Genomic DNA, 16,507 nt, shown 5'->3' on the forward strand with positions numbered 1-16,507 from the left:
TCTCATACTTTCATTTTTTCCTTGCCATTTTAGTATATATCCTGAACAACATTAGGTAGCAGATTTGGTTTGGTGCTTCTTTTTTTTTTTAAAGATTTTATTTATTTATTTGACAGAGAGAGACACAGCGAGAGAGGGAACACAAGCAGGGGGAATGGGAGAGGGAGAAGCAGGCTTCCTGCAGAGCAGGGAGCCCGATATGGGGCTCAATCCCAGGACCCTGGGATCATGACCTGAGCCGAAGGCAGATGCTTAACGACTGAGCCACCCAGGCGCCTCTGGTTTGGTGCTTCTTAAAAAACATTATGGTCCAGACAAAAGAGCAATTTCTTCAGTAATAAAGTGGGCATGATAATAAATATTTTGCAAGGTTGTTGAGAAAATAGATGACAATATATCTGTAATAGGTCTAATGTGTAGAGTCATTGTTCAATAAATGAGTTACCATTTTTATTACTATCTCAAGATCTATTTATTTCTTCCTACACAGCCGGATTTTTTTTTATAAAAGTGGAAATATTTTAATTTTTAAATATGAGTAAAATAATTCTTTTAAAGGAAAAATGTCTAAAGTATAGAAAATTAGAATTACGTACCCTGCTTCCCCAAACCCACAGTTCAGAGGTGACCACAGGTGGGTACATAAATGTTTGTGCATTATCCACGTTTTTTCCTACTGCCTCCCCTCCCCAGATATTTTTTACTAATTTTTCTTGCAGTTTTTTTTTAATTTTTAAATTTTTTAAAAAAGATTTTATTTGTGAGAGAGAGAGAGAGAGAGTATGAGCCGGGGGGAGGGGCAGACGGAGAGGGAGAAGCAGACTCCCTGCTGAGCAGGGAGCCTAATGCGGGACTAGATCCCAGGACCCTGGGGTCATGACCTGAACCGAAGGCAGACACTTAACCTACTGAGCCACCCAGATGCCCCTCTTTCAGTTATTTCTTTAGGATTAACAATTTACAATTCCAGGAGGACAGAGACTGTATCTTTTTTTTTTTTTAAGATTTTATTTATTTATTTATTTGAGAGAGGGGGAAAAAGAGTGCAAATAGGGGGAAGAGCAGAGGGAGAGGAACAAGCAGACTCCGTGCTGAGCATGGAGCCCGACCCGGGGCTGGATCCCATGACCCTGAGATCATGATCTGAGCTGAAATCAAGAGTTGGATGCTTAACCAATTGAGCCCTCCAGGCACTCCAAGACTGTATCTGTTAGTGGTGTATGATGTCATGTTCTCTGCACATTAGATTTTTTTTTTTTAAGAGAGAGCGTGTGCACAAGCTGGGGGTGGGAAGGGGGAGAGAGAGAGAGAGAATCTTAAGCAGGCTTATACCCGGTGCGGAGCCTGACATGGGTCTCAAGTCTCATGACCCTGAGATCATGACCTGAGCCGAAATCAAGAGTCTGATGCTAAACCAACTGAGCCACCCAGGTGCCCCTCTGCATATTAGATTTTTAATGGATGCCTGCTAATTGTTTTTTTAAAGGTTGCTAAATATTTTTGTCTATTTATTATAAGGCCAAAAGGTATTTCTCTAAGGAAGTCTAGAAAGTTTTCAAAAGCTAAGCATTATAAGGTATGAAATAAATTAACAGAAACACATTTATTTGAAAATATACCACCAACCACAAATATGTGATTGTGTGTATAGACGTTGACAGTTTGTTAGTCTGAGCTAGATTTATTTTGGGGAATGATCTGGGTGTTATGACTTACTGCTAGTTTAAGAAAAGAATCTAATCTTAGCGATTTTTATTAATAAAATGAGTTTTGAAGAAAGATTCAGCAGGAAATAAACTTATTAACAAAATTTAACTTTGTGAAACTTATGTTTATAGCTGAACTTGGTGACTATGATCTTGCTGAGCATAGTCCTGAACTTGTATCTGAGTTCAGGTTCGTGCCGATTCAGACTGAAGAGATGGAGCTGGCTATTTTTGAGAAATGGAAGGAATACAGGTACTTGACATTTGATCACACTTTTCTTTAACATGGCCACAATGATTTTATATTTGTTTTCTTCTATTTCTGTTATAAATAAAAAATTTATGTTTATTATTATTTTAAACATTATTAATTTTTAAATTTCAGAGGTCAAACACCAGCACAAGCTGAAACCAATTACCTGAATAAAGCCAAATGGTTAGAAATGTATGGGGTTGATATGCATGTGGTCAAGGTAAGTACTGTGTTGTGATGCTTTTTAAAAAGTTTATTCCTTCAAGATTCAAGGTAACTATGGCATTTTTCTATGAGGGAATGCACGGAGATGGCATAGTATAGCACTGGGTACTTTGAATGTGTTACAAACGTTGAGATTAAATATGAGAATCTCACATAAAGTTTCATTGTAAGAAAGAAGAGAAACAACCAAAATCTCCAAAAAGGTCTATCTGTGCTTTTAAGGTGTTATTATTATATTTTTTAGATTTTTAAACCACTTTTTATTCTTTCACCTCATATTCATACCATCTACTTAAGCTGAGTAGACTTTTTTTTTTTTTTAAAGATTTTATTTATTTGACAGAGACACAGTGAGAGAGGGAACACGAGCAGGGGGAGTGGGAGAGGGAGAAACAGGCTTCCCGCGGAGCAGGGAGCCCGACGTGGGGCTCAGTCCCAGGACCCTGGGATCATGACCTGAGCCGAAGGCAGATGCTTAACGACTGAGCCACCCAGGCGCCTCTGAGTAGACTGTTTAAAAATTAAAATAATTTAGGAAGCAAAGTAGAAAATATATAGTTGAGAGGACTTTGATAAGTATGTTATACAGCTTGTATGGTTATTTAAGTTACTAAAATTAAGACTAAATTTTCCAGAAAGGCAGTTTTTTAAAAATTTTGTAATTTAAATGGTAAATAGAATACAGACAGAATCTGCAAAGAACTTTCTTTGTAGTGGAAGTATACCACAGTGTATTTTCAGTGATGACATACTTTAAGACTGTGGTGTTAGAGTAAAGTAAATGTATGCATGAATTTCCCTGAGAATGTTATTTTGGGTGTTCTGATTGTTGAAAACACTTTGCATATTGATATTAGCCTGTATATAGTTAATATAATTCAGTGTGAAAATAAACTGTTTGTGAACACGTGAAGTCTGTCTTATGCAAATCTAACACATTTTGTTCTCCTTAAATTAGGCTAGAGATGGGAATGACTATAGCTTGGGACTGACTCCAACAGGAGTCCTTGTTTTCGAAGGAGAGACCAAAATTGGCTTATTTTTTTGGTAAGCAGAGTTAATGTTACAGATACTTATTGTTTTGTTTTTTTAATGAGTAAAAAACATCTCTGTCAAGTTAGTACATAAAATTGAGTTTGAAAATAAAATTCTGAAAAGATTGTAAATGAAAAGCAATATTCTCCCATCATGCTCCTTACCCATCTTTAGTCCCACCCCCCAGAAGTAAATTTTAAACTCTTCCATCCATTTTTCCATTTGTTTCAGGGTATGTCAGAATACATCTCTTGATATATTTTATATTTCTACATGTTTTAAGTGTTCATGAGGACACTCTGCTGTTATGTAGTTACATCACTGTTTTTAGTACTTCTTATTCCACAGGCAGTTTCATTACTCTCTACTCCTTGGTGTGTAAAAGGAGGATATTTACCCCTCCCTTTAAGCTGTGCTTCTCTTTTTAGGTCCCAACTTCTATCATTCATATTTTTAAATTATATTTGCATTTTATGTCGAGGATAGATTTTTTTTAAGATTTTTTTTAGAGATTTATTTATTTGACAGAGATCACAAGTAGGCAGAGAGGCAGGCAGAGGGAGAGGTAGAAGCAGGCTCCCTGCTGAGCAGAGAGCCCGATGCGGGGCTCCATCCCAGGACCCTGAGATCATGACCTGAGCCATAGGCAGACGCTCAACTGACTAAGCCACCCAGGTGCCCCTCGAGGATAGATTTTATTTGGATTTTGTAACCATAGTTAAGTTCTTCACGTCTTGCCTGGTTTGTTCTAAGAATTGAAATCAGGAAATAGTGTTCATATTGTTATTCCTGTGTTAGAATTGGTGTAGAGCTTCATAGTGTACCAGTGTTACATAGAGGAGCTGAAGATGGGTCCCTGTGTTGTTTACTTCTTCACAGCATGCCAGGATTGTTAGCTCAAAGCCCACCAGCACGAAACTCAAATTCCTCTACACCCAATTACTTTGCATATAGCCCAATAGGTATATTTTTAATGACTTAGAGCCTGCCTGCTTTGCATGTCCCACTGTAAGCTGTACCTGACGTCAGCTAGTCTTAGATAAGACAAATCCTGTAGCTCTGAAAGACCTCAAACCACTACTGCCGTTCAGAGTTCTCTGACCCAGACACTCCCGGCTTGCTGCTGAATGCCATTGAGTAGACATCTAAGCCTCATCTCTGATTCCCCTCTCCTACAAGTTCCCTTGCCTTCTTCCCCTTATTTGGTGGTAACTTTGTGCAGCCACCTCTGGAAGGTCTCCTGTTGTCAAAGACTTACCTTCTCATGCATCCCTGTTCAAACACCTTAGTAAAGTTTATTGTACAATACTGCTGTCTCATGATCCTGTCTTTCTTTTGATCAGTCCAGAAATCCTTGAACTCACAACTGGGATTACATTTATTTTTTCCTGTGTAGGTTTTTGTTTTTCCCAAAGTTCTTGGCTCCCCCACCCCCCGCCAAGCCACCACTCTCGCATACCCCACACAACCCTTTGAATTACCTGCCTTTGTCTTATCCTTAAGTTCTTTCAAATCCTCAGGATTGCATTGAATGATTCTTCTGTTCCAGTTGGAACTGTCTGCTCTTCAGGCTACTCTGCAGCTTTTATCTGTTTCCTCAGCTAGGATCCTTTGTGTCTTCTTCCCATGTTTTCCTTCCTTTCCTTTTGTTTATTCCAATCTGTATCCTTAAGTACCTGCCTAAGAAAAGAGGGTGTAGGAGGTAAATTGTTTGAATCCTTGGATACCTTAAAATGGTTTTTTCTTCTCTTATGCTTTCTTGATAATTGGGCTGAGAATAGAATTTTGGGTTGAAGATTATTTTCCTTCAAAAAGTTGAAGATAATATTTCATTTATTTTTGAAAACAGGTGTCTCTGCTAGGGACTTTCTGAGAGACTTCAGTGGAACACCTTCATAATTGTCCCTCGATAGGTGAAGGAGCTCTGGGCTATTTATTTACCCAGTCCTTGAGTGTTAATTCTCTGACACTTCTAGCTTGCCCTGTGGGCAGATGGAACACACTTCATGGCCAGAGAATGCTGTAGGCGGTGAGATAAAGAAAGCATCTTTTGTACCACTTCTTTTAAGGTTGTTGTGAGAATCTTTTGAATTAATACATGTAAAACACTTACAGGAGTACCTGACACTTCATAGGCATTATGTAAGTATTTGTTACACTTAAATAAGTGCTAGCTCTTCCCCTCCTCCTCTACCTGTTATACTTAACTTATTGTTTTAGTACAACTCTTGTAAACAAGTTATGTCTTACAATTATATACATATATATAATTTTTAAAGACTTTTGACAAAGAGAGACACGGCGAGAGAGGGAAAGCAAGCAGGAGAGTGGGAGAGGGAGAAGCAGGCCTCCCGCAGAGCAGGTAGCCCAATGTGGGGCTCGATCCCAGGACCCTGGGATCATGACCTGAGCTGAAGGCAGACGCCCAATGACTGAGCCACCCAGGTGCCCCTACAATTATATCTTTTATATAGATTATATTTGAAAATTAGAATGAGAGTTGTGTTGTTTTGACATTCACAGTTCATAAAAGTACAGAGTTCACATGTGGTAGGTTGTTGAGGATTTCAGTACAGGTGGGAGATAGAGTTGGAAAAGGGACTATAAAGTGAGGTTTAAAATTTTTTTTTTTTATATAAGATTATAGATGTACTTCTCAAACCAAAATTGATACAGAAAATAGAGTTGAAGGCCCTAATCAAGAATTTGTTTTCCTTTATGCCTTTTAACAAAGCTTTATAGTCTTTTCTATATCTAGTTCTTATGCTCGTGCTTTACACTAGGCCTTGAGAATCTCTTGTACCATAGCTGGCAGCCTATAAAATATATGTATGGATTTCCTCATTTTCTTTTTTTCTTAACATTTTTAATGTCTGATATATGTGCAGCATTGGTTTTATTAGAGATACTGCTTTTGAAATGTTTTTTTCTGTTATCCTAAATATTTTTTAGATTAGAGGCTTTGTTGGTGGTACAGGTTATGTCTATCCTCTTACCAGTTTTCATTTCAGCAGTTAGTTGGTTAATATGCTAGAAGTAACAACAAACATTTTCTTTTAATTTAGAGGACATTTACTTGAAATCTGGCTTTTATTCTGATATTGTTATAGGCCCAAGATAACCAGATTGGATTTTAAGAAGAATAAATTAACCCTGGTGGTTGTAGAAGATGATGATCAGGTAGGAACTTTGCATTACTTTTTTTTTTTTTTTAGATTTTATTTATTTGAGAGAGACAAAGATGCATTACTTTTTAAACAATGACGATGTTATGTGGTAACTCAAGTCTAATAATCTTTAGTAAAGCCTTCTAAATTAAGGATTACTTTTTTGTTGTTGTTAACTCTAGCTCCTAATTGATACCCACAACATGGATGTATCTCAAATGCATTATGCTAGGTGAAAGAAGCCAGACTCAGAAGATAATGACTTGTATGGTTTCATTTATATGACGATCTGGGAAGGGCAGACCTGTAGTAATAGAACAAATCACTGATTATTTGGGATTAGGGAGAATGGGGAGGCCTGCCTACAAAGGAACAGCATAGAGAATTTGGAGGCATGAGAGAGCTATTCTGTAACCTGATTTTGGTGGTAGTTGCTAGACTCCATGCATTTGTCAGAACTTGCAGAATTATGAATAAATAAAAGTAACTTTATTGCATGCAAAGAAATAAATTGAAAAACATATATTCATGTAGATGGATATAGGTAAAAGCAAGTTGGGCAAATGTCAAAAAGACTTGGATGCACATGGTGTGTGAGAAGGACTACTTAACAGAGAACCTAAAAGAAGATTCTGAAAATTAAAACAGTAATTTTGCAAGTTTCAAGTTTTATTACCAAGATATATGCAAAGGATTGCCCTGTCACACAGCTTAGAAGGAAATCAAAGAGGCAATAGAGCATTTTAAAAGGAAATCTATTGATGGTACAGAGGATGATCATTATATTATCAACAAATGAATTGACAATGACTCAGAAGAGGCAGATTTCGCATCTCTAAAAACTTATTTTACAGATATTTTCCTTTTTATGTAAGCATTGTGTGATTCAGTGATATTTGTCTCTAAACCTAAGGCAGTCCTCAAGAAGAATAAAATATAATTCTATGTGATAAGGAAATATGGTCATAATTTAGTTGGTGATGCTTGTTCTCATTTGGGCCATAAGATAATTGTGCATCTTACAATCAGTGGCATTTTAGATTTGATCTTAGATAGTATTAGCCTTTTGGATCTCTTTTTGAAGGTATTTTATACACACATACACACACGCACGCAAATGTGTATATCAATTCTTTTTTATAGAGAAGTTACTATGCCTTTAGACTGTTCTGTACTAATTCTTTTTAAACTTCACATTATAACTTCTGGAATCTTTTCCATATGACTATATAGAATGCTGCTTTTTTTTTTTTTTTTTTTAAGATTTTATTTATTTGACAGACAGAGAGGGAACACGAGCACGGGGATGTGGGAGAGGGAGAAGCAGGCTTCCCGCTGAGCAGGAAGCCCGATGTGGGACTCGATCCCAGGATCCTGGGATCATGACCTGAGCCGAAGGCAGACGCTTAACGACTGAGCCACCCAGGCGCCCTAGAATGCTTCTTTGTTCTTGTTTAAAAAACAAACTAAACTGCAGTTTCTACTGTATGGATGTACCCTAATTTATTTAATAAATTCTCAGTTAACATTCACTACATATGCATGAATTTGTACATTGGCAAGTATCTGTAGGATAATTTTCTGGAGGTGGATTTGCTGGTTCAAATGTGCATTTGTCCTGGGTACAGAGATCCTATCAAAGAGGAAACCTCTTTCCTCAGAGTAAGTTGTCACATTTTTATCTGGAAGGTGAAGAATGGAATTTCATTGTAGGTTTGATTTTTATTGCGTTATTATGAGTGATATGGAACAACTTTTCGTACATTTGAGTTCTTTGTATTTCCTTTTCTCCAAACTCTCTATTCATACATATCCTTTGCACATTTTGTCATTTGGCCTTTTTCTTACTGGTTTTACCCTTTGTCATAGAAACTGTAAATATTTTATCTAATAGTTGTTTGTCTTTTAACATTACTTATTATGATTTTTGCCATGTACTTAAAAAACATTTATTTATTTATTTTAAAGATTTTATTTATTTATTTGACAGAGACATAGCGAGAGGGAACACAAGCAGGGGGAGTGGGAGAGGGAGAAGCAGGCTTCCCACTGAGCCGGGAGCCCTATGTGGGGCTCGATCCCAGGACCCTGGGATCATGACCTGAGCCAAAGGCAGAGCCTTAATGACTGAGCCACCCAGGCACCCCAAAAAAATTTTAAATAGGCAAATTTATTAATCTTTCAAGGCAGTCTTTCAAGGATTTTTCCTGCTTTGAGGTTATACGCTTTCCCATGTTTTTTTTCTGTGTGTATTTTCTGTTGGTAAGTTTTATTGAAGTGTAACATACATTCAGATAAGTGCAAAAACAAGTGTGCAGCTTGTTGGATTTTCACAAACACCTATATGACCAGCACCCAGATGGAGAAAAAAATAGAACACTGGCAGAACGATATGCTCTCTTTTGTGCCTCCCACCAGGTACAGGCCTCCAAGGGTAACAGCTGTTCTCCTGACTTTAACACCATACATTGGTTTTTGTTTATATTTTGAACTTTATCTAAATGAAACCTGACTGTTCTCTTTGTGTCTGACTTATGTATTTAAACAATGCATTTGTGAGCCGCAGCCCTCTTGTAGCAGGTTGCTATAATTGGCTCATTCTTACTGTTATATAGTATTCCATTTTATGTATAGACCACACTTATTTATCCATCCTGCTGTTGATGGACATTTGAGTTGTTAGTTTTCGTCACTTAGGAGTGCTGCTAAGACTAGGATATGCATGTGTTTGGCTTTTGTGGATACTACCAAACTGTTTTCAAAGTGTTTATACAAGTTTACATTCTCACCTGCAGTATAAGAGAGTTCCATTTGTTCTTTTTTTTGCTAATGTTTGATATTCTCTTTTTTCATGTTAGCCATTCTGGTGGTAGAATGATTTTCTGGTTTTCATGTGCATTCCCCTGATGATTATTTGTTCAGCACTTATTTATATATTTATTGAATATTTGGGTATTCTCTTTTATGCTTGTTCAAGTCTTTTGCTCATTTTTCTGTTGGGTCATGTGCTTTTTTCCTCCTTGAAGTTCTTTATATATTCTGAACATCAGTTCTTTGCAGATATATGTGTTGTAAGTAGCTTCTCCTCGGCTTGCCTTTTGACTCCCTTAATAGTATGTTTTGGGTAGAGCATCTTAATTTTAAAGTAATAGAATTCATAAATTTTTTCCATTGTGGTCGGTACTTTCTGAGTCTTAAAATTTAAGAATCTTTGCCTATATCAGAGTCATGAGGAAACTACATATAGAGTTTATGTAATATTTTAAAATGACAGAATAGTTTAACTTATATTGAAAGTATACTGGAAAGTACAAAAAAAATCATAAATGTAATATCCATGTCACTCATCTAGATTAACACTTTCGTCATTGCTGCTTCAGACTTATCTCTTAGAAATAGGTAAATTAATAACAGTTTATTCAGTACAGCTGAGGTCTAACCCTCTAGTTTGTCCCTTTCTTTCCTGTAGCTGACCATCATTCTTGGAGGGTATCATTCTCATACTTTCTTTTTCCAAATATAAATACATCATAATACATGGTGGAATTGTTTTCAAAATTTACATAAATCATATATATATATATTTTTTTATTTTTGCAGTTTCCTTATTTCACCTAAACAGGTGTAGCCATGTAGACCAGTTCATTCATTTTAACTTACATATTCTGTAATATGAATAAACAATAGTACATTCATCTTTTATTCATTTATCTTTTTGTATAGTTTTATTTTATTTTATTTTTTTTTTTTTTTTTTTTTATTAAATTTTATTTATTTATTTGACAGAGAGAGAGCACAAGTAGGCAGAGCAGGCAGGCAGAGGAAGAGGGAGAAGCAGGCTCGCCGCGGAGCAGGGAGCCTGATGCGGGGCTCGATCCCAGAACCCTGGGACCATGACCTGAGCCGAAGGCAGACGCTTAACCGACTGAGCCACCCAGGCGCCCCTCTTTTTGTATAGTTTTAAAAGATGTTATTTATTTGATAATTTCTCTTGGACATTTCGGGTTTTATGCCAATTTTTACTATTATAAATGAGATTGTGAAGAAAATATATGGGTATAAATTTTGGTGTTAAAATCTTTTTCCTTAGAGAGATGGTAAAGTTTAGTTGTTACAAACAGGTTCTGGAGGACAAATAGTTAGGTTCAAATTCTGGTTTCCTCTTTGTGACCTTGGGCTTTATTTCTTGAGCTTCAGTTTCCTTATCTGTGAAATGGCGCTAATGATAGTATCTGCTCATTGAATTAATCCATATGAAATCCTTAGAAAAGTGCCTGTGATGTTAATTATTATCATTAGATTCCTGCGAGTATGGTTACTGTGACGAGGAATGTGCACATTTTTAAGTTTATTGATATATATTGCCAGATCTTGTATGATCCTTTACATTATAAATATATATCCCAAAGCCTCAGTTTTTGTTTCTCTGAGAAATGAGACCACTTAAGTAGGGAGGACCCTTTTAGGAATAATTTTATATTGGCTGTGAAAGTGGACAGCTTGATTTCAACTCTGCCTTTTTACGTAGGTAGCTAGAGAGAGTGAGTTTCAGGGAGCAAACTAGATGCTTTATTATTTGGTTCTTGGTATTGCTGTGGTTGTATTTGTAGCTGAGTTACAAGGGGCAGAACTGTTGGACCTAATAATTACCTGTCTTTACATCCTTTTCTTTTTCAGGGCAAAGAGCAGGAACATACATTTGTCTTTCGATTGGATCATCCAAAAGCATGCAAACATTTATGGAAATGTGCTGTGGAACATCATGCATTCTTTCGTCTCCGAGGCCCGGTCCAAAAGAATTCTCATCGATCAGGATTTATTCGACTAGGATCACGATTTAGATATAGGTGAATGTCAATAGCTGCTTGCTATATCTTATGTTCTTTCATAAAGCCAAGAAGTTTAGGCTAACTTCTCATTTTACAGATGTAGAAACCAAGGCATAGAGAAACAAAGTGGTTTGCCAGTGTTTTCACTGACCAAAATAAAAGACAAAGTGGTATTGTTATTGGTTGTAATTTCCTGAATAGACAGGAAAGCATTATACTGGTATCATGGATTTTATATTCCTCTTAACATTTACTTTATAGATTAATTAACCCCCAGATTAAATTCATATAACAAGAGCTTTAAGGAGTCTTCATGCAATAGCTGAATGCCATATAGAAAAAGGGTATTTGTTCTGCACTGAGAGGAAAATTAATCCTGGGTAACATTTCTGGTCCTTTATAAACCTGAAGTTACGTTATTTTTATGGATTCCTTGTGTGTTGGTCATAAGTTAAAAATGTTTTGGTTTACCTGAGAGTAGATTATTGATTATGAGTTTTCAGCATGCCCCGAGAGTCACTGTGATTTAAAAAACAAATGGATAGTAATCAATATTGTGGCAAGTTGATTGTGTGGAATTCATGAAAGTAGAGCTTCTATTCTACCTATGTTAAAAGTGAGGAGGCATTTCTTAAGAAAATTTAAATGAAAATCAAAGAGAGTGGGAAAATAGTTTTAAATATTTCTGAAAAGTGTATCACAATTAGAAAAAAATAACAAAATCTTGAGTTAATAGCAAACTGCATGAGGTGAGTGAATAGGGAGAGGAAAGGAGTTGCATAAGATACAGATATTCCAAAGTTATTCAATACGTTCCTAGGCACATGCATGCTTAGGAAAAAACAATATAATTTGCATGTTGCATATTTCACACGAGCCTAAAGAGTAGAAAAATGATGTGGTAAAGAGAGACGTCAAGGCTTTTAGTAGTAGTTACTTCAGGATGAAGCTCAGGATGGTTCGTTTAAGGACTAACTTAATGTAGACTTTCTCTCATAGGTATCTGATTACTGTAGGCCTTAAATTCTCTTACTCCTCTTAATATGCCTCATTTATTTTAGTGGAAAAACTGAATATCAGACCACAAAAACCAATAAACCAAGAAGATCAACATCCTTTGAAAGAAGACCCAGCAAGCGATACTCAAGACGAACTCTACAAATGAAAGGTGAGATGCAACCTTGTTTCAAAAGACTATTCTTCCTTGATAGTCCATCATGTGCTGGAAATGTTTACTTGAAAGGAAGTTATCTCAACCTTAAGTTAATTCCAGTCAACTGAAGTACCCTTATTAACTTTGGTTATGACACAATCAATATAAGAAAATAGAAGGGGGTGCCTGGGTGGCTCAGTCATCTGCCTTCAGCTCGGGTTAAGCGTCTGCCTTCAGCTCGGGTCATGATCTCAGGGTCCTGGGTTTGAGTCCTGCATCAGGCTCCCTGCTTAGCAGGGAGTCTGCTTCTCCCTCTACCCCTACCCCCTGCTCGTGATCTCGCTCTCTCAAATAAATAAATAAATAAAATCCTTTTTTAAAAAAAGAAAGAAAATAGAAAGAAAAATTGCCTGTATTGTTGTTGAGATTAAACTTCATGTTAATCCCAGTTCAGGTACTATTTTGAGTTTGTGTTCAGTTTTTGTTCATATTAACTATTTTAGTTCTATAGAGTAACACTTTACCTTCTCTTTTTGACTTCCAGATTTCATTAATAATAATCTCCTAAATGCCCTTAAGAACTTAAAAAAAAAACCATTGGTATAGGATGAATAAATTTTAAGTAAAAATTATTTCATATAGTATTATAATATTAGGATTCTTTTAAATAGTGTTTAAATTTAAACATCAGTATATATTTAACTTTATGTAATAAAAAGCATGATTTACTTGAGAAACTAAAAGTTGTGGTTGGTTTTGAATCTGAGTTAGTATTAAAGTACAGGTTGAGTTTTTAGTATGTCTGAATAGGGTCATCCCAGTTGTCCAGAAACATCTGCCGTGACCTGATGTTTGGCATAAAAAGCTCATTTATATTCATAATTTTTGTTTGGTATTACTATAAATTAAAGAATACACAGTTTTTAATGAGACCATTTTAGTTCGTGGTGATTTGAAACCCTGAGTTACCTCTTATTTTCCACTGACAGTGTTTTATTGTCACCTCACTCTAGGAGGCTTGCAGGTGGTTCTGTTTTAAAAGAAGATGTTATTTTATTGCTTTGTTTTAAAAATGGAAGTAATTGTCATTATTGATTTTAATGATGTGAATCCTAGAACATTTTGTGAAATGACGTTTTTTGAATCTATAATTGGGAAATATGGCTTAAAAACTGCCTAGATTTACTTTTATGAATAGTGAAGCAGTTTACCATGTAAGCGGAAACTAATGGGACATTTTCTTTTTTTTCCTCTGTCAGCAAGTACAGCAAAACCTGAAGAACTCAGGTGAGTAATGACTTAAAATTTAGGAACAGAATTTAGAATTTAGCATTTATGTAGTTGCTGTCATTAATTAAACAAATATTTGTTGAAGACTTGTCAATGTGTTAAGTTTCCCTGAGCATTGGGACTGTAGCAGGGAACAAAAATATACATAATCCCAGATAAAATTGACACAAAGAAAAATAAAGCAGTTTAAAGAAATAAAGGCAGGGGTGGGGATGGATGTACTATTTATAATGAGAATGGCATACATTTGTTATTGGCCTGTCACCGAGGATATAAAGATGAATAAATTAGGGTTCTTATGCACAAGGAGCTCAAAGAACAAAGGTTTATTTGCAGATAAGCAATTAATTTTATTCCTGGGATAATCCCCACTTGGTCATGGTGTATAATTCTTTATATCATATGTTGCTGGATTTGGTTCGCTAGCATTTTGTTGTGGATTTGTATGTGTGTGTATATATATATATTTTTTTTTTTTTAAGATTTTTTTTTTTTTAATCTATTTTGACGGAGAGAGAGAGAGCACAAGCAGGGGGAGTGGCTGGCAGAGGGAGAGGGAGAAGCAGGCTTCCCGATGAGCAGGGAGCCTGATGCGGGGCTTGATCCCAGGACACTGGGATCATGACCTGAGCCGAAGGCAGCTGCTTAACTGACTGAGCCACCCAGGCGCCCCTGTATGTGTATATTTGTCGAAGACACTGGTCTATAGTTTTCCTGTAATTCTGCATCTGATTTCTGTATCAGGATAATTCTGGCTTTACAGAATGAGTTGAAAATGTTTCCTTTCTGTTTGGGGGTGGGGGGGGAAGAATTTATAAAAGAATTGGCATTCTTCTTTAAACGTATGGTAGAATTCACCATTATAAAGGCCATCTTGCCTGGACTTTCTCGTTGTGTAAAGTTTTAAAATTCCTACTTCAGTCTCTTGTTACAGATCCATTCAGATTTTATTTTTCATTTTTTTTTTTTTTTTTTTAAAGATTTTATTTATTTGACAGGGAGAGACACAGCAAGAGAGGGAACACAAGCAGGGGGAGTGGGAGAGGGAGAAGCAGGCTGCCCGCGGAGCAGGGAGCCCGATGTGGGGCTCGATCCCAGGACCCTGGGATCATGACCTGAGCCGAAGACAGACGCTTAACGACTGAGCCACCCAGGCGCCCCAAGATTTTATTTTTCATTTTGACTCAGTTTGGGAGTTTCTGTCTTTCTGAAATTTGTCCATTTCATCTAAGTTACCTAATTGGTGGCATGGAGTTGTTCATGTTTACTTCCTTTTCCTTTTTATTTCTGTAAGGTTAGTAGTGATGTTCCCTCATTCATTTCTAATTTTAGTAATTTGAGGGTTTTTCCCCCTCCTTGGTCAGCTGAGGTAAAGGTTAGCCCATTTTGTGGGCCTTTTCAAAAAACCCGCTTTTGGTTTCACTGATTGTCTGTTTTTCAAGTTTATTAATTTTTGCTCTGATATATTCTTTCTTTCTTTTTTTTAAATTTTTAAATTTTAAGTAGGCTCCATGCCCAACATGGGGCTTGAACCCATGACGCCAAGATCAAGAGTTGCATGCTCTACCCACTGAGCCAGCCGGGTGCCTGTGATATATTATTTCCTTTCTTATACTTGCTTTAGGTTTGCTTTTCTCTTTCTGGTGTCTTAACGTGGGAAATTAGGTTATTTATTTGAGATCTTTATTATTTTTTTTTTTCTAAATTATTTATTTGAGAGAGAGAGAGTGTGTTGTAGTGGGGGCGGGGTGCGGCAGGGGACTAGGGTTAGGGACAAGCAGACTCTGTGCTGAGCATGGAAGCCCGATGCAAGGCTCGATCTCACGACCCTGACATCATGACCTGAGCCGAAATCAAGAGTTGGGCACTTAGCTGACTGAGCCACCCAGGCGCCCCGTTCTTTTTTTTTTTTTTTTTTTTTTTTTTTAAGATTTTATTTATTTATTAGAGCATGAGCAGGGGGGAGGAGGCAGAGGGAGAGGGAGAAGCAGACTCCCCCGCTGAGCAGGGTGCCTGTTGGAGGGCTTGATCCCAGGACCCTGAGATCATGACCTGAGCCAAAGGCAGATGTTTAACTGACTGCGCCACCCAGGTGCCCCCGATTCTTTTTTAATACAAAACATTTATTGCTATAGATTTTCCTCCAACCACTGCTTTAATCACATTCCATGTTTGGTGTGTTTTATTTTCATTTTTATTTATCCCAAATTATTTTCCAGTTTCTCTTTTGATTTCTTCCTTGACCCTTTGGTTACTTGGGAGTGTGCTCCTTGATTTCCACACATTTGTGAATATTTAAAATTTTCCTTTTGTTATTTTTTTGTACTTTTACTCTACATGGTTAGAGGACATACTTCGTATGATGTTGATCCTTATAAATTTATTGAAACTTTTTTATAGCTTAACATAAGATTTATCTCAGAAAATGGTCTAAACGCACTTGAGAAGAATGTGTATATTCTGTTGTTGAGTGTAATGTTCTATAAATGTCTGTTAGACCTACTTGGTTTTATACTCCTCAGGACTTCTCTTTCATTATTGACCTTTTGCTGAGTTATCCATTATTAAGAGTTAGGTTTTGAAGTCTCCCAGTTATTGTCACTTAGTTGTCTGTTTTCTCCCTTTAATTCTTTCAGTTTTTGTTTCATATATTTTGGGGCTTTTTGTTAAGTGCAGATATCTTTATAATTGTTTGGTTCTTTTATTATGATGAAATGTCACTCTTTTTCTCTAGTAATTTTTTTTGTTTTGAAGTCTTTTTTGTTTGATTGGCAGTCCATTTTTATTCTGGTTGCTTTTTCATGGTATATTACTTTTATCAAATTTGGGAAGTTCTCAGCCATTATTTC

General features: G+C 36.5%; 1 protein-coding gene across 6 annotated transcripts in view; it reads left to right on the forward strand.

The window, feature by feature from the left end:
- EPB41L5 (erythrocyte membrane protein band 4.1 like 5) overlaps positions 1 to 16,507 on the forward strand; it is a 138,199-nt gene that overhangs the window by 47,121 nt on the left and 74,571 nt on the right. For all 6 annotated transcript variants that reach the window (XR_004300406.1, XR_004300405.1, XM_032412130.1 and 3 more), the window contains exons 8-14: positions 1,839 to 1,959; positions 2,092 to 2,179; positions 3,143 to 3,231; positions 6,330 to 6,399; positions 11,064 to 11,233; positions 12,277 to 12,383; positions 13,628 to 13,655. Coding sequence is in view for 4 of the 6 variants with exons in the window: in XM_032412130.1 (XP_032268021.1) it covers positions 1,839 to 1,959; positions 2,092 to 2,179; positions 3,143 to 3,231; positions 6,330 to 6,399; positions 11,064 to 11,233; positions 12,277 to 12,383; positions 13,628 to 13,655 (673 nt within the window). In the remaining 2 variants the exon portion in view is untranslated. The remainder of the gene's footprint in view (positions 1 to 1,838; positions 1,960 to 2,091; positions 2,180 to 3,142; positions 3,232 to 6,329; positions 6,400 to 11,063; positions 11,234 to 12,276; positions 12,384 to 13,627; positions 13,656 to 16,507) is intronic.

This window comes from Phoca vitulina, unplaced genomic scaffold (genome assembly GCF_004348235.1).
Source record: "Phoca vitulina isolate PV1807 unplaced genomic scaffold, GSC_HSeal_1.0 scaffold1, whole genome shotgun sequence".
Lineage (NCBI taxonomy): Eukaryota > Metazoa > Chordata > Mammalia > Carnivora > Phocidae > Phoca > Phoca vitulina.